This window comes from Rhipicephalus sanguineus, chromosome 5 (assembly GCF_013339695.2).
Source record: "Rhipicephalus sanguineus isolate Rsan-2018 chromosome 5, BIME_Rsan_1.4, whole genome shotgun sequence".
Classification (NCBI taxonomy): Eukaryota; Metazoa; Arthropoda; class Arachnida; order Ixodida; family Ixodidae; genus Rhipicephalus; species Rhipicephalus sanguineus.
In genome coordinates, this window is record NC_051180.1 from 118662981 (window position 1) to 118686749 (window position 23769).

The 23769-nt window shown below is 43.8% G+C and overlaps 1 protein-coding gene across 1 annotated transcript in view; it reads right to left on the minus strand.

Annotated features, from left to right (window-relative positions):
- The window catches only part of LOC119394204 (uncharacterized), a 93902-nt gene that overhangs the window by 18441 nt on the left and 51692 nt on the right, over positions 1–23769 (minus strand). The window contains exon 2 of the mRNA XM_037661479.2: positions 1216–1247. Coding sequence (XP_037517407.1) covers positions 1216–1247 — 32 coding nt within the window. The remainder of the gene's footprint in view (positions 1–1215; positions 1248–23769) is intronic.

Sequence of the window (23769 nt, forward strand, 5' to 3'; positions counted from 1 at the left end):
GCACGCACAGCAGTGCAAAAGAACTCTGGAGCATCAGTTTATGGGGAGTGATTACACCGTAGTTTGGGATGCGTTTACAAACTCGCTCATTTCATTATGCACAAATGATGGGGATGCACAACTGTGACAAGTCGGCAGATAAGAAACGCGGTAACACCGTGTCTAGCACCGATATTCTTCAGGCTATCGAGATCCCATCCGTCGAACAGACGGTAGAATTCTTCAGGTCTAGTGAGATCACTTCTTTAGTTTACTTTTTATTGCGATAGCAATTATATGGACACTTTCGGTGGGTTTTCGCCTTCGCCCGCAGTCGTCGCCGTGATTTTACGTATAAAGACCACATTGATAAAATCGTATCGTGCGTCACAAGCTCTATGTGCGAGTTAGGCAAAGAATGCGAGGGCTGCCGCCGATCGCTGCCAAAGCAGATAGGAAAGGCCCCTCCCGTCATTCGTCGCGCGAAAGGAACATCGATATAAAAGAAGGAGGGGGGGGATTGCCCGCCTCCGGGAGGGAATGCATACTTTGACCTACAGGGCGTGGTGGCCGATGGTCGCACGCGTACATCTAGGGTGACCTGCAGATGTCTCATAGCTTTGTACCTCTTGTGCTCTCATCGCAGTGTTTGTGTTGACGCCACAGACAGCTCGAACGTCACTTTGGTCGCAGCAGCTGCCACGTTTCCTAATGAAGCGAGCTGCTAGCCTTACTTATAGCATTTTGATTTGCTATCGCACTTATTGCTTCGCGCTTGCGGCGACGCTGTGCCTTTTTGTTATGGTGTTGATCTCAACCTTTCGGAAAGCGGATTCTGCCGTGGCACACAAGGCTGAAGATCGAGGGGAGCCTTCCTCGAAGAAGCGGTACGTCTATGCATGTATAACCGCCATCTATGTGCATCTGTAAGCTGATAGCTATGCAGGGAGACTGAAAGGAGGACGTTGCAACGTATGACGATTACTTAAGAACACAAAAATTGCTCAGTAACCCATACTGAGATGAATTATTGAAAAACAACATATTTAAAATTAGTCGAAAAGCCTTTCTTACCACCTTCGCCATACCTAAGAGTACAGCTTTCTGACAAGGAATAGCATAAACTACCCAAGAATAACGACAAATATTCAAGAAAAATTTACATTGAATACTCATTCAGCATTGAATCTAAGGCTGATGCAACATTAGGTACGAAGTGCTGTTAGTGCTACTCACCATGTCCGTGTCCTTTAGGCTTCTTGTGTAGTCTAGAAAAGAAAGAAAAGTCTGCTTCAGGCAGTGCAGGTGGTAGAAAGAAGAGAGAGATAAACACGGAAATATTCAGTTACTAATACTCTTCTACTGATTAATAGCGTCCAGTAACCTGGTTATTAAACATTACTTGCTCGAGATCAACGAATACAAAAACTGTCCGCAAAGTGACGCTTATAGATCGAACAGAATAGGAATTCGAATAGCCATATGTTTGCGATATTGCTGTTTGCATATTTTATCATCCGCCAAAAAATAAACAAGCACGACCTCCTCACGAATTTGTTGTTTTCTGCCTTTTACCTTGCATAAGAATAGTATATGACGTAAGATAATGCAAACATCGCATCGTAGAAATGGCGAAGAAGAATTCTAAGAGGAGAGGTTTATATAACTTCCAAGCTTGATGACGACACAATTAAGGCAGTACTGCATAGTAAAGTTTGTTTTGCGTTGTGTTATACGAATTACGCGCAGTAGCGTCACTCTCTCGAACCAAAATTGTTTTTGTCAAGCTAACTTCTTGGGGAATAAAATTTCTCGTTACTAGTTCCACTTTCCTCGCGTAGTCGACACCACCTCCAAAGGGAATGGAGGCATTGCCTTCAGCACTACTCGGCTTTGGCATGTACTTGTGGCTTCTAGTTTTGTGCGGAATACATTAACACGCTGAAGATCACTCAGACCCGTTGTAATCCCATTCCTTACGAGCATTGCCGCAAGTCAAACGTCGCCTTTTTCTGGAAAGATATTTACTAGTGTAGTCTTAGGTCTCAATACAGGTTTTCCTTTCAGAGGCTACCTCCGTGTGCCAGAATAACTACTATACTATTCTTATTATCGGTTGTTACAGATCAAAGCACGCGTTGGCCTCTCTTTCCTCTACTTCGATAAACATAAATAGCTACAGCACCAATCCTTTTACAGCACCTGTCTCGCGGCCTTTGGGCTCAAAGGCCTGAGAGGCAGCTGTGCTCATTACATCCTCTTTTCACTTGTTTATACCAGTAATACCACACGTATCACTGTCATTATTTTACACTAAATATATATATATATATATATATAGATATATATATATATAGATATATATATATATAAGTGTAGATATGGTTCAATGGGCCAGTTCTTCTCGAGTAATGGGTATAATACAACGGAGGCGTTGTCACCAGTGATATAAATATTTATTTCCCAACAGTTCCGGCCCCTCCCGAAACTGTTGGGAAATAAATATTTATATCACTGTTGACAACGCCTCTATTGTATTATACCCATATATATATATATATATATATATATATATATATATATATATATATATATATATATTATATATATATATATATATATATATATATATATATATATATATATATATATATGTATATATATATACACATTTCACGCTTCCATATAGCGCTGGATTTTAGGGACTCTATACAGCCATGTGACACCCCATCATTTAAATAAAAAAATACATTGGTCACTGCTAACACCATATCAAAAGACATGGCGCTCTTTGGCAAACCCTGGCCCTTGCGCCACAAAAACCCATTATTCAATCAATCAATCATTTTATTCGTTGTCCCCGTGTAAGACAATCCTTTATTTCTCTTTCCACTAAGGATAAACTGTAGTATAGTCTCTTGGACCGCGAAATAGAGTTTAAGATAACAGCTGAAGGGTAAAACGTCTCGCAAACTGAACATCGTTCATGGTTCTTCTAAACCCACGGAGATCTCTGAAAGCGGCTCTCAAGCACGTAGTTTTGTCCACCCTTGAGCAGTGAAATCCTTTTCGTGCATTCAGAATCACGTCTCGGAACGCTTCAGTGCACTCCTAGCCTGTCTTTTTTGTTCACTATCGTGAAGTTTGCGTAGTCCAGCAAGAAGCTATCCAACGTCTTCTTTTGTTTTTCAAACTTGAATAAGGAATAGCAAGGAAACGAAAATCACGCTGTGTTGTCCTTTTCCGCTGTCGCGCTTTGGATTCTTTCTTGGCACCCATTTTGGTCATGCTTAGCTTCCTGTTCCTGATACATGTAGGAGCTTATTGGAGCAGTGATCACGTCTCAGATGGAAGAGAACCAAAAAGTAATAATTCGTTCTTATAAACTCTAGAAATCTTACTCTGTATGCAGATACGACTATAAAAGACAGGGACATTGTAAATGAAAGCTCCTTTTTTTGTCCTTCCCTGCCGTTGAGAGAAAGGAGAACGATAATATTCCCTGGTAGTGGAAAAAGCACGAATAGTAAGTTTTAGCTCGTGGGATTTAAAATAATCGGGAACAAAGAGATACTTTCTCTTGACAACGATTGCACGGTATTGAAGAAGATTCGTTTGTGTTAGAGGAAACTTGGATTCTTAATAATATGAATGCTGGACACATGCAGATTCCTGCTTACGTTATCGATTAAAAATTCAGAAAATTTCAATGTATATGGAAAAAAATGTAGTTCAAAAATCCGCACAACCGCCTGTAAAAATAATACGAAATATGTCAACTGTTCCAAGTAATGCATTCCAGTAGAGAAAGTTCCCCCACTAGAGAAACCGATCTGAATTACCGATTTCACTGTCACTTGATGAGGGCCTTCAGAAGACCATTGTAAACATTTCAAGAACTAGGAGAAAGCTGCCGAATCACTGTATGACGTTTCTGTGGTTTTAATGTTCCAAACGATGACGTTTACAGAGCGATGGTGTTAGTTTTCTACACAAAATGAGACATTTCTAAAATTTCCGCTTTTCTTTGAAACACCGAGATTTTGAAAATTAGTGCAGAGTTAGATCCCAACTAAAAAATTCAAAAGCTTTCTTCCTGGAATCGCTGCGAATTTGTCTTTCTTCCTAAAATGTAACGCAAAATTCAAATCGGCTAAAGACAATTTTTCTCTTCGAGCGGTTCCTTACGTTAGATATGAGTGCATTTCACTTTCATTTCCTTGCCTTGATTAAAATAGTAAATCTTGTTCAGATTGAACAATTTACTTTTGGAAGCCGCTTCAATCTATGAAACTCTGCCGCGTGATCTGCCAACTCGATATTAGTGCTTACAGGAAGCACGGGTAATAGGGATAACAGAATATTGGTGCGTCGAGCTGCTTTTGATCCTCTGATATTGATGAAACGCGGCTCAGGCTAAATAAAGCGGTGCTGTTGCGAATTCTGTCATGGCCCTTCGCTGAAACGCATCTTCACAACACAAGTAACAGACAACCCTACTCTAAAGATGAAAAATATAAGACGACATAGCTATTAATTCAAAAAAATCATCGCAGCTTCGCCCTAATGGTGCCAAGCTTGAAGAACGAGTGCAGCTCGGAGGCCTTTCTTGTTACTCTGTATTTTTTTTTATTTCTTTCTTCTCTTTATTTCTATTTCTCTCTGTTACTTGTATCTCTGTTCTGTATATGTGTTTACTTCCATTTCTTTCTTTCCATTTCTTTCTCTTTCTCTCTATTTCTTTATTTTCTCCCTGTTTCAATCTTTATTTCCTTTGCTTCCCTTTCGTTCTCTCTATCTCTGCATCTTTCTCTCTCTTTCTTTGTTTTGCTTTATTTTTCTCTTTTTTTCTCTTTCTGTCTCGCTCTCTGTTTTTTGCTACCTATATTTTGTGTCTGTTCTACTCAATATCTTTCTCTGTCTTTTTATGTAATTCTCAGCCTTTATATTTTTTGATGTGCGTATTCGCTTTCTTTCTCAGTATTTTTCTCTTCCTCTTTAGTTCTATCGCTTTCTTTCTCTCTCTCTCTTTCTTCCTCTCTTTCTTAATCTCTGTTTTATACCTCATTGCTTCTATTGCTGTATTTCAATTTCTTTTTTTTTGCGTGTCCGTTTTCGTGTGGACGGTTGTGGGGCTTGCCCAATTGCTGTGGCACATACCAACCTGGGGAGTTTTGCACGACCGAGCATAATTTATCGATAGCTTAAACATCTTCAATGTACAGAGAACGAAGAGAACGCGTGATAGTTCATGATCGTGATAGTTTTTTGCGACGAAGCACAAGTTACCGACAGTTAAACAACTTCACTGTTAAAATAGGCAAGCCACAAAACAAGAACGGCACTAAAAAGATGATGAGAAGATTGGGAAGGGCTGCAAAGTTGCCAGAAATTCCGGTCTGATTGAGCTGGGCAGCGAGGGTTTAAATTACACGCGTGTAATGAAGGCAACCCTTTTGGAAACGTCACAATGCTTCATAGACACAATGAGCACGAGTCATTTTCATCCTTTCTCTCAATCGAAAAAAAAATCTTTGTGGGAATTCGTGGGCCTTCGAGGATATTCAAATTCTATAGGGGCCACGAGGCAAGTGGTTTTGAGCGCAGGCATCAATCACTTCTAATGACCTAACCGCGAACCGCAGAAGTTCAACAGATCTCCGCTCCCGTTCTACGCCGCTTCTTCGTAAAATCGTGCTGCCTCCCCCTACCTTCTCCGTCTTCAATGCATGCTTCAGTTCGAGGACTCCTTTGCTGTATTATACTCGCAGGTTTGTGCAACTACGTAAATGAATGCAGGAGCGGCGGAACTGTGCATTGCGCAATATAATTACCTCTCTAACGGCACACCACCTAGCAGGCCCTGTTGGGCAGGTGATTGGTTCTGCAGAAATTTGGGAACATATGCTGGCGAAAACAGTGCTGTGCAGCCTTCAATGTTACGAAAGTCGAAACACTCTACAAACAACGTATACGTGATCTCTCAAGTGCAACGCATTCAGGAGCGTTCCTTTAGTCAAGACCGACGAAGGGTGGGGTGAGGGGCTCTACGCTTTCTTCCACAGCTCCTCCATGGGAGAGAGAGGCTCGAGCTTCCCCCTGGGAGGGACGCATATCTGAGCACACATAATGTTGGCTGCATTTTGTTGCAAGCATGTATTATGTTGCTGAAATGATCTTATCACAAAGAAACAATGGAGTTGCGATCCCCACAATGGCAGATCAGTTTGTGCGCCTTAGTACCAACGGAAGTTATTCTTATGTGACTTGCAGGCTCCTAGCAACTTATAACGCTTCGAGTAAAACGATGAACAAGGTGTCGAAACAACAGTTGAAGAAAATATGTAAAGGAACCAACAAAAATGTGCGTCGGGGACACATCCACTTAAGGAATTTCATAAGATGCGTTGAGTTAAAAAGACAAGAAAACAAAAGAGAAAACTGGGGCGTAGGGTCTAATTTTCCACCGAGAAACTGCTTAATATGGGCGGAACGGGGTAGCTCAACGGCGGGCAACCACCAGTTTCACCCTCATTCGTCAGCGTTGATTAAAGCCTACTCGCGGTGGACCGAGCGCTGCGAAATAGCCCACGGTGTCACGACTCTTGGCCAAGGACATTCCCTTCCTTTGTCTTGGCCAACACAGCGTCCCGCTCTTCTAAACTTTCCGCAATTACTTACAGCGTCTCCTTTTATCTCCTTCTGGAGGTAATGAGACAGCGACGCCAATTTCTCTTCGAAGACGCCAGCCATATCGGCGATCATACAGGTTATACATATCCCTTCGCACCGCGCCTTGTGCCACCGGTAATGAATATTCATGCCAGAAACACTAGCCTCTTCGAGGTAGTGCCCTGCAAATCATGTGATGGGATTTGTGGAATGGGGAGACACAAGCAGGAAAAATAACCATGCGCACCAAAGTATCAACCTTCAAACACTTTCGGTATTCTGTTCAACTGATGCGATTAGATGCATCTTGCTCCAGTTGAAAATGTGCTAGCTTTATAGAAGATTCTTTTAAGTGGACGGCTCTGATTTCAGTGATGTGAAATCGATGTTATATTTTCCTATATTCTTTCCGAAACTGTGCTTTATAGGGGTGTGCGAATATTCAAAATATCGAACATTTTTCGAATAGTGTTTGCTATTCGATTCGATTCGCAGTGGAATTTTACTGTTCGAACAATTCGAACTTCCCAAAGACAAATACAGTCAACGTCCGATTGAAAGTGATCCCTTCAGATTTTTAATATCCTTCACCTCATTATACCGCAGTACTGCGGCAAAGCTGTCTTTCAAGCTCTGCTACGGTCGCAAATGTATTACCTAAAAAAAAACGCTTGTTCTAACATCGAGATGAAAGATGTAGCAGAAGTGGGGGCTCAATTATTGCTGTTTAAGACCTAAAATTTGGGCAAGGAGTCCGAAAAATTGGACGCCGGAGATTTTTAGCATCCAAATTTTCATATGTTTTGTGTATCGACGTCTACGAGGCAGAGTTGGAACTCCGGACTTGAAGGGAGCACGCCCTTGTCCGCAACATCAGTTGGGCTTCCACAGACGTTGAAAGAGAAGGAGAGGCTGAGGAAATGACATCTTTGCCTATCACGTGTAAGGTGTTGTCGGCAACACTTTGGTTGCACTAAATCATGCACATAAATACAATTCAGCCTCTTTCATCGCCTCATTCTTGATAAGACAACTATGAAACACCACCCCACCAGAGCTTCATCAACCTTGCAAAAAGAAACACTTTCATGTTGCTACCTCATAAGAATATACTTAGGCATCCTCTCCAACTTTTTTTTCTGCAATTTCGCTTCGAAGTATTAGAAAAATATTCGAGACATATTCGAGAAATATTCGAAAAATATTCGAGTCGATTCGCACTCACACTTCAATATTCGAATTCGCTTCGCACCCGAAATTTTGCTATTCGCACAGCTCTACACCTTTAGCTTTAGTTTCCCTGTAAAGCGTGTTTTGCCTGCTATACAGTGTTGTAGATGGATGAAGCCAACTTAAAACAAAAAAAAAAACGCGCGTATTATTCGTTAGTTGGAAAAAACATTGGAGCATACTAGCTAAGCTACGTAATGAAACGCGAGAAGCAATAAACTAAGCGTAGCAGTGCGTAATTTTCCTAAAGTACCAAATTTAACATCTGCGAAATAATCATGTTTCAACTGTCTAGTATGAAATCGTTAATTTTGTATTGTAACGCACCTGCGGCCGCAACACCCCTATTCTACCGAGCCACGCGCTGTACTATCCTGTTCATTTTCCTTAAAAAAAATGTTAGCGCAGCTTGCACTAAGTCGCGCAGGGCTGTGCAACACCAGAGCTAGGGGGCACCTAGCTCGCCCTGCCATGGCTAGGCTTTTACCGTCTAAGCTCTCCTTCCCACCCTTTGCTATGCTATACAATACATGTCTATGCTTGCTTTCTTTTTCAATCTTTTTTGTGCCTGTTTGTTTCTGTCTTTTTATCTCTCAGTCGATTTCTGTCGCTTTCTTTCTATCTTTTTCTCCCATTCTTCCCTTTCTATCTCTATATTTTTCTCTTTCTGTTTCCTTAAATGCCTTTCTTTCTCTCTCTCTCTCTCTCTGTAGTCTGTCTCTCGCGATCTATCTTTTTCTCTGTTTCTTCCCTTCCACGAGGTTATGTCTCTGGAGTTCGGACATCCGTGTCGTGTCTGTGACTGTCTGTGGTTTAACTCGGTCCTGTATGCGCTGAGAATCAACGTAGAATCAACGTAGAAACAACTTAGTATCACCTAGGTAAAGAATAGCAATGACCTATAAGCAACCTAGAAACGACCTGCATCACCTAGCAAAGGCCTAGAAACAACCTAGGAGCAACGAGATTAGTCTTCAAATTTCGTTCAATTTCTCTGTTTCAAACATTGCGCGGCCTAATGCAAGCTTCGCCAATTTTTTCTTGGTGCATTGGAGTTCGAACATTCATCCTCAATAATTCCGAGATATTTGCTTCATATGAGTTAAGGCTCTTTTTTAATGCCCCTTGGTATTTGACAATAAATATGGCAAGCAACTTAGGCCAGTCTACTTTCGTAGTACTTAACTACAATGTACCAACGTCGCTCAACGGGCAGCTTTTTCCAACTTTGTTTTTAGGGGCGAAGCTCCTTAAGGCGGCACCCATTCGTCCCTCGTAGTCGTAGTCATAGTAGTCGTAGTGCGTAACCAGTCTTACGCTTCGACCTCCAAGGTGGCGCCGGTGGGAGATTTTTCCTGTGCGTTGTTGAACAAGAAAAAATTCGCAGCGTGCGCGTTAACTAAAAGCCGAATTCTTCTGTCTCTCATTCCCCCATTAGCAGCCATTGGCATGTTCCACTAGGAAACGTTAGTACAAGTAGAAGTGTAAGTGTTAGCTAAAAGCCGACTTCTTCTGTCTCTCATTCCCATTAGCAGCCATTGTTTGCCTCCAAGGTAGTGCCTGGTGAGATTTCTCCTGTGCGTCATTAAACAATAAAAATTTTGTTCAAAACGCCGTTGATTGATGAAATAAACCAACGAAAGACGCCAGATGTTTTGTAAACGCAAAACGAAAGAACGCCAGATGTTTCTAAAGCAAAACGAAAAGCCGCCAGCTGCTTAACGAAAGACGCCAGATGTTTTCTAAAGCAATGGTTTTCTAAACAATGAAAATTCACAGCGTACATGTAAAATTAAAGTGAGCTGCAAGTCGTCATAACTCATCGAACCTTTAGTATAAACGCGCCCGATCTCACGTCGGTGATGATGTACTGGGCAGAAATCACGGAAGATTCACGGTTTACCGATGAACCTCCGCAGCTTCGCCCACTCATCATCATTCACTCCGTGGATATGCTGTGATTTTTTCTGCTCTAACTGCGCATGACTTCTAGATGTTTATGTTACCAACGTAGGGGAAGTACTTCTAATACTCCCTCATGTACTTACGGAAAGATAAAAAAAAACGCACACACAGAAACACACGGACACACACACCCACATGCACACACAGCGCTCGCACATGTGAAGTTGCAAAATTAGGAAAATAAACGTCAAACTTCGAACACGTGCGCATCGGCCAAATAAAGACTAACATCAGCTACAGTTGACGAACATGTGTTGGCTAAATATGGCTGAATAATTGTTAATACGGGCTCGTGATGTTCATAACTGATCATAAGTGCTACTGCCGGCAAATGTCGGCTACCCGCTTTTTCAACCGCTACATTCTCGTCAATAACATAGAGGATGTTTTCGCATATTGACAGAAAACAACCTCAACTACTTCAGCCTTACATTTTTAAATATTTAAAGCGCCCCTGGCGTGTCCGCAGACCTCTTGAAGCATCAAGAGCGAACCACGCATGAGTTGTCGATACTGCAATAATGCAAGAATCCGGCACCGGTGAATACAGTCGCGCTTTGTGTGTGTGTGTAATTGTTAGCGCTATCAAACTAAACCTGCTAAGTTTATGAATATCATACGACACCGAGCTAAACCATTGTTCAGACGACAAGGGTACGATTTAAACTTATGTACTCTGATGTGAGATAGCAGTAAGTTCTCTATGAATAGTGTATTGCAAGATCAAAATACAGTCAAATTTCCGTCATCTGCGAACCTAGGGAAACGATTTTGTTGATGAACAAATGACGTCGCCCTGAAATGACGCATGTGTAAGGTCTTTTTCCCAAGTAATTTCTAGCTGTAGTGCGGCGTTGTGGTAGAATACTTTACTGCCACGTGGAATGTCGGGGTTCAAATCCACCTTGAGCGGTGTCTTTTTTTTTTTTCTTTGCGTCCATCGAAACTTTCGGTTTGCCGAGAACGCCATTGACACCTGCAACGGATTTACTGCGACATGGACTCTTTAGCACTATCAGAGTAAAAGAGCGAGAATAAACTTTTATTATCATTGAATTTAAAGAAAACCATCGTTGGGTGGGGCACTAAGTCCAGGGCTCCATTGCGTGGCGCGACCCTGCGAGCCAGCTGGACAAGTTGCTGCTGTTCCTGCCGGCGTAAGCTGAGCAGTGCAGACTCCCAAGAGGAAGGGGTGGGATTGGGGATGGGAGGAACGCCCAGTGGGCCAGGGCACTCCCACGTGGAATGGTACATTGTTGGTACGGATCCGCAGAAGGAGCAGTAGGGGGGGGGGTACAGAATTGGATGAAATAGATTTAGCATGTAGAGGCAAGGAAATGAGTTTGTCTGCAGCTGCCGCCAAGCGACAGCATCTGCTCTGTTAAGTGAGGGATGAGGGGGAGGATATGTGTAACGGCTCTCTCGGTAGTACTCAGCGTCGCGTTGCAGTTAAGTGGTTCTGTCGGGGCGTCGTCTGGATTGGACAGCTATTCCGATGGTGGCCGGCTGGTCAAATATTTCTAAAGCATATGCTCTCGCCGCTCCTGGGTTGATATAGGCTGGGGATCACCGGTAGCGCATACCCGCATTCTCCGGGCAGTTTCATGCCGGTTTGCTCGTCACACGTGACTGTGGAGATGGATTTTATGACGCACGCGCCAGGCATATCGCTTTTTCATGTTATGCCCATTTGTCGTGTTCGTTATACACTCCTTTTCTCCTACGCTAATTTTGGTATATACCAAGTTAAGGAGGACACCAGGAGAGTGCCCCGCCATAAGCGGATAGATAGATAGATAGATAGATAGATAGATAGATAGATAGATAGATAGATAGATAGATAGATAGATAGATAGATAGATAGATAGATAGATAGATAGATAGATAGATAGATAGATAGATAGATAGATAGATAGATAGATAGATAGATAGATAGATATGATAGATAGATTAGATAGATATGATAGATGATAGATAGATAGATAGATAGATTAGATAGATAGAATAGATAGATAGAAACGCCCAAAGTGCTTTGGTTCGCAAAGGAATTCTTCGCATTTGAAAGGCACAGTCCAACATATGACTCTCTGAGCATTGAGGCACAGTGATGGCATAATACCGTTAGGACAAGAAGGTATAGGAAGAGCTGAGCACTCTACACATGATGTATTTTTTGATAGAGAATGGTCATCTCTACGGAATATCGGGAACAAATAATACTAGTAACAAAAATTGATACAGAGCTCACAAAAAGGAAGTGATGCATGAGTATCGAAAGATACGAACACAAGAAGGGTATATATAACTGATATCATGGCGCATACAGTTTACAATATTATATAAGTGATAAGCATGAGATGTGTGTATAGAAGAACCCACATGCATACGGGCATATTGGAATACAAAAATAATAAATACATGCATACTGTATACATTCTTCGTACAACTGCCTAACCACCCCAGCAGGTACGCAAATGTGTGCTAAGTACTTTGTTTCTTGTAGTGGTAAGTCCTACCACGGTCTCTCTATAAAACGGTTGGCCGTGGCCATGCGCACTAACGAGTACGGAAAGCCACCCAGAGGTGGATAGGCCGTAAGGTGCACACAGCAAAGCATAAGATGTGTTTAGAATGAATCGTGAACGCTTTAAAGTACTTTATGCACTCAACTGTGGGAGAGCCATAAGCTGCCTTGGTACATGGAACCCGCGAACAACCGTGCAAGAAGCCGAATGTACCACCATTTCATAGAGTACACTATCGTGAAAGGCCTCGGTGCTAGCTCAGGTTGCACAGCAGCTACGGCCTGTACATAAACTACGGATTTTGAAGCAAGCATAAAGTAACGATTAAGTACAATATACTTCATTCTTCGTTCATATCTTTTAAGTTATTTTCATCAAACGCACTGAAATGCATGCTAAATCTGCAGTTTTGTTGAAAAGATCCCTAGTGCTCTTAGGCACAAAAGAAATAGCAACGCATTTCAAGTGCGGAACACTTTAGGTGACCGGGCTGTGACCTTATTTCTCATGTCTGCTGTCACCTGTCGTCCCATGTCGTCGCTTGGTGTCACGCAGGTAGAACCGTGTATGCATAGCCATTTATTACATAGCCATGTATAGTATAATATAGCAAGGTTGTGGGAAAAGGAGTAAGGGTGAGGAGCACAGAGAGTGAAGAAAGGGAGGGGGTAAAAGATAGCATTGAAATGCATTGCGTCACACAGGAAAAACTGTCTATGGAATAGCCATCTTTAGCCACAGCCGGACTGGAGATACGCGCAGGCGTTCCTTCTTACGATCTTGGCAATGCAGCTGTTTCCACGTCCCGTCGAACTACCGTGGTGTCGCTGTGGCACTACCGCTGCGTTTACCACTGCCGTCCACGCAAAGTAAACGCGAGCGTGCACTCGCCTCGCAGGATCTTCGCTGTGTAGCGATAGATGCACCAAATGCCACGGTGCATCGGGCGTTCGCCATCGGACGAAGGTTCGTCGCTCGGACGCCGATAAAAGCCGCATGTATTCCGGCCTTAACAACTGCAGAGTCACATTGTGTCCAGAGCGGTCGCTCCGGACACAATGGGGGCATTGCGGCCGGAGCGTTTTTTCGCTGTTGAAAAATTACAACACAACTTCAGCCCTGCTCTTTCTTTATAACAATTGGAATGCTATTTTCATTTCCTTGTAAAAATTCAACCAGCTTCGCTTTCGGGACACCGATGAAACAGCCAAGCTGGTGGCGCTCCCTTCGTCAGGCTAACGCATTTCTATGCTCTGGAAGTCTTTCAGATATGTTGTATCACTAGTGATACACTAGCAACATATAGCAGTTGCTCTTTATTAAAATACTCTTTGTTAAGCTTTGAGGTGATAGTATAGTTTTATTGCATCTTGACCATACGACTCTTACACACAGGTTTACAGAGAAGCCTTCGCTTAAGATGCTCCTTTATGTTGTATCACTGCTCTTTACTAAATACTCTTTGTTGAGCTTTGAGTTGCTAGTGTAGCCGCCAGCTTTATAGCCACAAAGTATCACGTGACAGTGGCCTGACTGTGTTAACGCGCATGTCATTTGTTGGGCTAACTGTTGCCTTCTTTTTTAGTGGAAGTTGTGTGTAGTAAGATATGCCCAATTTCTGTGGCACATACGCGTTTATGATGACGACAGTTTTAGATGCGAAGTATCTTAAAGCGGAGCTCAATCCGGTGGTGGTGGTGTGCGGCGTGACCACCCTTACTGCGCATGCGCATACCCTCTCTACTCACCCACTCCCTTCCCCTCTCCACTTTCCCTCTCCCCTTCCCCTCTCCACTGTCCATTTCCACTTTCCCCCTCCCCTTTCCCTCTTCACTTTCCATTTCCACTTTCCCTCTCCCCTTCCCCTCTCCCATACTCCTCTCACCTCCCCCTTTCCACTCTTCCTCTGAAACGCGGGCTAGACACGCCGAAATTCTCTCTTGCGCAACGCCGCGATGAGCTCCCCTTGAGCGCATGCGCATCCCCTCCCCTTCTCTCTCCTCTCCTACGCTGCCCCCCTCTCGTCCGCCTGTCGACCGCGTTCCCCGCTCGCCCTGTGAGAATTAACGGCCAGGCCAGATGGAAGATACGACGCGCGTAGTGTCCCTCTTCGTGTTCCACGACGCGAGGTCGGTAGCATGCCCAACAAACGCCAACGGAACGCGATCGTGCAAGTGCTCCGGCTTCGCATCGCCTCATGGTCCCCTTTAGCGGGAGATGGTGTAATTTTTTTTGATACGCCGCACAGATTTCTGTTTCACATACTTGTTTGTTAGGCTAACTGTTGCCTTAATTCTAGTGGTCCAGTGGAGACTAGTGCGATTTACTCAATGTCTGTGGCGCATACCCGTTTATGATGCCCACAAGCATTACCACGGATCACGGACATCGAAGGCTCGACCCTGAACTGCATCGCTGTTAATAAATCACATACTTCATCAATGCATCGGGTCAGGTTATCAGTCATCTGATAAGGTAATCGAGGACACCGGGCCACGATTCTAATATGCCACGAATCTGATATCATACATATTCGAAAGAGCGAGACAAGGGTACTCGAAGCTTCAACAAATATTTGGAAAGCAGCTAAATGGAGGAGAAATGGTGACGTTTCGTTCACTCACAGAGAGATAACATCAACGCTCTTCAACGTACTTAAATGAGCCTCTATCTTTGACTAACAGTTATATTTGTAATTAGGGAGCATATTTCGTAATGAGATTATGACCCCTTTGGGCAGTTAAGAAGTTCAGTACAAAGATAGCATATATATAGGAAGGAAACATACAGTACATGTTTCCGTGGGAACGCACATGCGCAGTATCCACACGCAGGTAGTACGCTCCCACAAAAAGTTGTCGTATGTAAAGGGTCACCCCTTACTTTCGTTAAACTTGAGCTCGGAAGTAGTTCTACTAGGGTCAAAGAGAAGTTCGAAACGCTCATAAATCTAGTTTCATAACATCCCGCAGTGCTTGCTTATATGAATGAGATATTTAGAAAAGCCGCAACTGAACCACCTACGTTGATCTTAGCCTACCCATAAAAATTTACTTGTGCATTGTACAAACTAAGAGTGTCCCCAATACATTCGCCTAAGACGACTCGAGGGCGAAAGCTGTCTTCGTTTTATTCTCCGTCGATGTATGTAGTGCCTGCCCCTGACTCCCCCCACAAACTTTCTGCACCGAACGAGGCTTTGCAGTGCCTCCAGGATTGGAGGCATTGCAAGCTTTCTGCACCTCACCTGGTTTCGCACTGCTTCCGTAATCAGTAAAGCTTCACGAAGCCACGATGTCATTCCATGGCAATCTGTGATGTCATAATGACGTCATATGGTGACGTCCTCACGCGATTATGATTCTTGGCACCACTCGTGTTGACGCCGGCGCCGATGGTCAATTTAGCGCTTGATGAGGCATCTAAGGCTTTTGCCGCAATAACTGCGAAGAAGAAGGCGCGCCTCCGTCCTGAAGCATCGCGAACATCAAGGCAGCAGCAACCGCCTGCTCGCGCAGGCGGTTGCTGCTGCCTTGATGGACGCTGCCTCACACTGCCTCGCTATTCATAATCATAGCATCATTGAATCGCTAATAAACATCTTCGCAGCTGGTGGAGGTAATGAAGTTTCCTGTCACTACACCCTGGAGCTGCGATCCCGAACGCTTCCGCGCATCATGACCGCCAACGGAAACCCACTACCTGCATCGCCCCAGTCTGCCACCCGCACCGGGGTTCCTCGGCTAAGGGACCCAAAGGCTTTCAGCGGCGCAGATGAAACCGACGTGGAAGACTGGCTAATTCTTACAAACGGGCGAGGTCATATAACAAGTGGTATAACCCCGACAAGTTAGGCGATGTCATATTTTATCTTACTGGCGTCGCTGAATTGGGGCACCCCATTCACGAACATGGCATCCCGACATGGACAATATCCACGACGTTCTTCCCTGAAGTGTGATGTCAGTGGACCATGCGCAGGCTGCGCGCTTACCAGCGCATGCGCGGTCGAGCCCATCAAACTGAGGAAACTTTCACAAGTTTTAATGAAGACGTCCTCAAACTTTGTAGACATGTCAACGTCACCATGCCCCAAGTTGACAAGAGCCAGCAAATTCTCAAAGGTATTGATAACGGCGTGTTTCAGATGGTTCTTACTAGGAATCCGCGCACGGTTTCTGAAGTAGTCAACTTTTGTCAAAGACACAACGAGTAAGAAAAGCAACGCGCCCTGACTCGCAAGCCACCACGAATCGGCGACTCGTTGTGCAATCTTGACATCATGCCTGATCATTCCACGTTGCTTCAACAGGTCAACGACAGATCATCAAAAAGAGATGCAATGCATGGGTCACGACGTTGTTCGGTTGCAGTCGAGTCCAGATCAAGAGATGACAAAGGGAGAGCGCGAGAGGTTACGCATGACGAGTCTGGAGGCAAAGGTGAATGGAACAGGGTTTCTACGTCAGAGTGCTTGTGTCCGCCGTACGTGTAGAACGCGAATATCGTACTCCTGGATGCGGCATGCGCATCTCACTAGGCAACGAGAATGGTATTGAGGGAAGGGCTGGCTGCTGTACTGTTACGGGCGGGCAGCGATGAGACATGTTTGAGGGCAAAGGCGGTGTTTGTGGGCGACGGGTGCGGGAGTGCAGCAGGCAAAACAAGAAGGACGATTGTTAGACATTCTCCGAGGATTGTTAGCTCTTGGTTAGGCCCAAGATGCAGTGTGAACAGGCTGTGGTACACGCTGTGAAAGGGTCGGGAGGGGAGGCTGCAGAAGCATTAGCACCGCCTGCGCATGCGTAAAAGACAAGGCAACAGCCTGCATGGCATCTGGTAGACAAGACTCAGCAGACACTATATTGGTGAACTAATTTGCTTTAACCCCCTCGTTGAATGGGCGCACGAATGCAGCCGCCTGTTGTTAACTTCAGCCCTCATTACCGCGCGTGCGAAGTTGACGTCGTTACCAGAAAGTGATAGCCTGGTATTGTGATAGCGCTCGCGTAGTCATGCTTTGTCCGTGGCAATGCATTAGGATGCTACATGATCATCGTGCGATGGATGTCGGAATCAAAACGAACAGAACAATTTATGTCCTGATTGAGTTCCTGTTTCGAATTTCTTCCGAATTACTATGACTGCGACATCAGCGCCGAATCGCTCACGGCAATTTGCGAAGCCACAAAGATGTCTCGCTGCCTTCGGCAATGTTCTCCATTTTGTGCGATGGGCTCCAGTGTAGGTTTTCCGTTTATTTGCAAGCATCTTCATGCGCAGGTACATGCCAGCCTGTTTTTCAATATGTTATTTTTCATCGACAATATTTGCTTCCGGGTGATTTACTGAGCACGCCATGGGAGCATCAACTCACGCATTGTCCTTTTCTACCTCAACTTTAAAAGTATGAAAAAGAAATGAATTTTGCAGCAGTGACGAAACTCCTTATCAATTTCGGATCTGAAGTCTCCACATACAAAATAGCGAGCACACCAAGGGATTCAAAATATCATTCCGGCAAGTTCTTTCGGCACGTTCAATATTTGGAGCAGGTTCTTTTTTTCTTGCCTCAGGGCCGGTGGCATGTAATATAAGGCACTCTCCTTGCTTTGATTATGGATATTCTGTCTGGCACTTATGTTTGCAGGACATGCTGAATGAAACTTGGGATGAAAATAAGGAGCGAAACTGCGTTTGCGCGATACTGCTCAACCTGCCGGAAGTTTTGTGGGATGATTTTTGCGGACATCTTAAAAAAAAAAAAACCATTGGCAACAACACCAAGAACGCGGTCTTTTTACTTGACGGCTGCTGCACGTTGCGTGTGTACTTTAGTATGTTATACTACTAAATTTATTTTGACTTTTTTAAAAAATGTGCTAATAATAGAGGAAGACCGGGATAAAAGGGTTGTGCAACAAAACACCAAGGCCCGACGGAATCTCGGTAATTGAAGCCGACGTAGCAGTTGCAGCATGCGAATGGGAAAGTTCTTTGCATAAAGATTTTTGGAAATGACCTACATTCGAGCCATATTACCGCTGTGTCGCAGTATAGTAATTGGAAACAACTGCACAAAATTAATAGAGACCCTCCCAATACCACACGAAGAATAATCAGAGTGAGTAAGGACTCACTCTGACTAACTCTATTACAAGGAAACTTTATATGGCTAGGTTCCGGCTGATCGCATCCGCGGACAAGGCAGGACGCGTAGAACATTTTTCGATGCCCCTCGCCCCTCGAAGCTGGCGTTGTGAGGAGCCTGCTAATTTGCACACCCTGCAGGGTTTAACAAGCATGCGGCTTAATGTATCATTTAGGAGTGTTCCTGAATTGTCCTCATCGGAATGTGGCTACTGCGACCGCTTCTCGAGTCCATGACATCAGACGAAGTGACTGAACATTACAGAATGAGTTGAAATTCAGGCCACCCCATTGAATGGCTACATACGTAACAAAAGCTCCTGCGCAAGAGACTGCTGTCCAATACAAAACAGGTGACAGATGCATCGTCGTAAACCAATCAGCGAGAGAAGGTTCGTGAAAAGGAAAGAAGCGGCTCGAATAAGAAATGCCAGATGGAAGCGAAAGGTATACGGTGCGGGTAAATCAAGCTACGCACGTAAGTATTCCCGTGGGGTGAAGAAGATTTTTCGAGTGCGGGGTGGTAACAGTGACGATTGCGGGTGTCCTGACGCGTCGACGTTGTCGCAGTCAAATAGGAAAACGCTTTTCGAGTGTGCTGGAAAGAAGCTTGAAAAAATACAGTAAGAGAGCAGATTAAAGAGAAGACAGTATTGTTTTTTCGTGCTATATAATGCGCGCCGCGCTCACACACACGAGCCCACACATACACACACAACAAAAGAGTTTAGAAAGAGGCCTCTACGCTCTGCGTAAGCGGATCAGAGCCACCTCTAGTGGAACCCCTAAAAGCCGGGATGTTGTTTTTTACTCTTCACTCAGCACTTGGGGGCGCTTTACGCAGGAGTTGTCAAGAATCGCAAACGCACTCGCGTCTTTTGCTCGTTCCTCCTGGAAACTTCGCACTCTCTAAGTACGTGCTTGCGGTGCTGCGTTTCTCTTGAAAGCTGAAACAAGTAGCCCCGAAATGGCAGCTGGCGAAGTTCTAAAGTGCGCCGGTGCATTAGGTCCCTAGTGCATTTACACTCCGAGGTGCCGTTCGTGGTATCGACTGCGAAAGGAGATTATTGCTGATCAAAAAATGTACATACAGAACAAAAGCGGCGATGAATGTATTGTAAAGTTTTTCGGCATATAAGAAAGGTTTGGGAAGAGTGAGGCCGATAGATAGTCTTCAGGAAATACCTCCAGACACTAGCGACATAATTGTACAGAGAGTTGAATTATGAGAACAAGAGAAAAACTATTCTCATGGCTTTTATATCGCCTGGAAAGTCTGTGATGAGCCAAATGCAAGTGTTATTGTTAAAATAACAGATATTAAGCAGACCATCAAAATTACTTGCAAGTGGTTTATGTTACGGTACATATTTACTTTCCAAGTTTACTGCCAGTACTAAAAGAAAAACATATCTTCATGCGAAAAGGAGCTCACTAAATCTGCTTTTGTTCGCTGAGTCACGAAGCGAATCTCGTGAAATGCTAGTGTTTTAGCTGTAGAAGAAGTATGAAACAGAACATGATACCTTAACTTCACGGTTTAGCTCCAAACCAGCTGCCTATGTAGGAGGTGTAGCTTCTGCATACTATACAGAAAATGTAGTGAAAAAAAGCATTTCATTTGCTAAAAGGGCTTATTTTCGTCATAATCGTCATAATCTGCTGCACAGAATAGAATGTCTTTAAAAAACTGGTTAGTGACGTTGATTTCTGATGACTTCAGCTGTTCGCTACGCTCCTCATACCGCAGGAGCTGACTGGTGCAGAACTTGTTCTAAGCATGAAGCACAGCGCCCGAGGCGAGACCTGAAATGCGATGGTGTCTAGCGACAGCTAGAAGAATCAATGCCAGCGAGGCCCAACCCACTTCGACTGCTTGGATTTAGTGTCGTTTTCGTGGCCTCAGCGGTTGCCCGGACTATAAGGCTACGCCGTGCACCACTGGAAAGCACTTTGGTGGCGGCAGCGGTCGCGGAAACAGACCTTTCATTGACTTCGCTCTATTTGCAGGTTGGTGTCTCTTGGGGTGTTAGAGCGCTACCCGTTTAAGTCTTGCCGCTGCTACTACCAAAGCTCCCAAAACTGTTAGCATGCCTAGTGGTTCTCTTAGATAGCATTTTAGCATGCCTAGTGCAAGCAACCGGTGTAGAATTTAGATGACCGTTTAACCTGTACAATGTGCAATGCCAAGTGCCACACAGTCAGTTGCGCTGTGATCTCGAAACACGCCCTATGGCCAAAAAAAGAATTACACAGGAAAACCTGGAAGTGTTCAAAATGTACACGATCGAGGAACCGTAACGAAGGCGTGACGCCAGAACGGCCCACCGAACCTGAATCTACAAGATATGTGCCTAATGATGCTCACGATTAACCAAAGCTTGACATTTGACGCCCCTAAAAGAGACAATTGATGACATTCACAGTTCTGGACAGTTCATGTCAGACCAGATACGTGACTTGTTCAAACGCGTAGAAGGAAACGAGCACGACATTAAAGAAATCATAACTAGGATTGGAAATCTAAAGATGAAGGATTTGAATACTGAGGCACTTGAGCAGGAAATCGATGAGTTGGAATGGCAAAATCGAGGGTCAAATCCAGATATTCATGCTATAAAAAATCGAAAATGTGAGACTTCTGGATAAAATGAATGTGCAAAAAATTGCTTTGGCACAACTCACTGAGAGCGACGTGGCCGTAAGACACAGACTACCGTGAGCACGAGATAAGATTGCTGCGATCATCTGTAGATTTGCAAAGCTAAACACTAGAGATCTGCGGTGGACAAATAGGAAGAATTTCAAACAGGCAGATAAAGAAGTTCATATTTCCGCAAAATTGACCAAAAGGAAATGGGCGCTGCTGAAGGAAACTAGAAAGGGCAAAGACGCAGAACTTCAAATATGTATGGCACAGTAATGGAAAAATTCTGCTCAGAAAATCTGATGGCTCTCCGGTAAAAGCTGTAAACCATGTGAGTGAGCTTCGACTCTTAAACAAATACCCTAAGGTATATTTTGTTCCTTTTTACTGAATCACTCTTCAATATGGATACTGCTTTTGATAGCGTATGTAATACACCATATGTACTACCAAACAACTTCAAAAATCACATTTCAGACTTTAGAAAATCCTTCAATTGCATACACTTAAATGCCCAATCAATCCGTAATAAGGAAGTACAATTAGGCGCATTCTTGTAAAATATAGATGTGATGGCAGATACTGTAAAGACAACTGAAACTTGGAGCACCAATGAAACTGATGTTTGTCAGTTACCCGATTACCAACATACTTTCGTAATCACGCCACTGGCCGAAGTGGTGGTGGCGTTTGTACGCTGCTCTATAAAAAATATCTGTCCGAATTAATACCAGACCACACTGTGTTCACAAATGACTATGAAATGTTTTGTATTTCTGAGAAAGTTGTCTTCATGTTGTATGCTATTGCCCTCGAAGTGGTTGTATTGAAATATTTTTGATCTGTTTGAGTCATTGATACATTTTGCTCAAAACCGTCAGCTAAGCCTCATATTCGGTGGTGATCTAAATATAAACATCCTTAACAAAGACCTCACTGTAAAAAATTTGATTTCCTGCTGGAAGCAAATGAACTATGCAGCGTTATAGAAAAGACCAACACTTATTACTGCTCATACGTCGACACTTCTAGACCTCTTCATAACAAATACTGACAAAGGGACCCTTAAAGCAAGGCTTTTTCTTTTCGATTTCAGCGACCATCTAGCGATTATTATATGTTTAAAATGCATAGTAAACAAAAAAAAGTTCATTTCATATCGTGCGGTCGATAACTGAACAAAATATTCTGGAATTCCGGAACACACTTCAAAAAATCTGTTGGAGCGATGTATTCAATCGAAAGGACCCAAACAGAGCCCTCGAATGCCCCTTCTTGGAAACATTTACTTCAAATTACAACATATGAGATTTCCTGCAAAATCAATAAAACACAAACAACGTACATTGAAACCATACATTACACATGACCTATTCACCAAAATAAGCTAGAGAACCAAGCTATACCATCACCTAATTAACAGAAAAGACATAAAGAACGAAAAGTTATTAAAACGTTTCGAAACTGTTTGAGCAAAGACATTCAAAACGCTAGACGGAATTACTATAATAAGCAGTTTGCTTCTACTAATGGACGTGCGGATATCATGTGGAAAATTTTAAACCATCTCATTGCACGTAAAGACTGTCCTGAGCTTAACTCTATAAAAAAAAAAGATGGTGTAGAAGCATCGGAGCAAGCTTCAACTAATAAATTAAAGCGCACTTTGTTAACCTTTCTGGTATTCTAAGCACGTATAACCTTAGGGATATCGCACCAGTAGAAGAGACCACTTTTTTGATCCAGTAAATGACAGTGATGTTATACATATTTGCAACAACTGAATACACATTGATGGTCTTCAAATGAACCCTATCAAATCTGTTTTCGACATTATTCTCTGCTATTTAACATGCATCTCCAATTTGTGCGTTGCTAAACCTGCTTTCCCTTCTAGAATGCGAATTGATCACCTTTCTGTAATTTACAAAAAAGGTGACAAGAACGACCTCGGCAACTATAGGCCCATAGCTGTAATCCCAGTTACAGTAAAACCTCGGTGATACGATCACGGCTCGTACGAATTTCGGGGTGATACGAATTTTTCTGTGGTCCCGGCAAAGGCCTATTAGCCTGCAATGTATTAGAGCATGGTTATTGCGAACCGATTTGCACCCCGCGACGTTTGATACGAACGTACGCTAGCGCACAGGTACGAACAGGTGCGCCCCGTGTTGTCGCGGAAGACGCGGTAGTCACGCGCGGGCGCGGACATGCGCGCGGCGCGACCATAAGCGGTGCGTCGTTGCCTCCGAAATAGCGCGCGCGAATTTTCGAGGCGTTTATGCGCCTTAGCGTTTAGATTACAGATGACGTTGACGTCGAGCTTTTTATTTATTTATATTTTTTTGACGCGTTGACGCGCGTGCTCCGGTCTTGAGGAGCACTCTTTGTACTGTGTTAACACTTTCCTGCCACGTCGATGCAGCCACGCCCCGCGAAATACAGACGTTTACGAACTTACTGCGTGGGCTGCGGTCGTCATGAAGTCCCTGAACGTGTCTGGCGAAGGAGCTTGCCTCTTATCTATCGTGTGCAAAGCGCTTCTTAAGTCACTTTTGCCGAAGTACTCTGGTGTCAAGCAGAAAAGCGTAGCAAGAT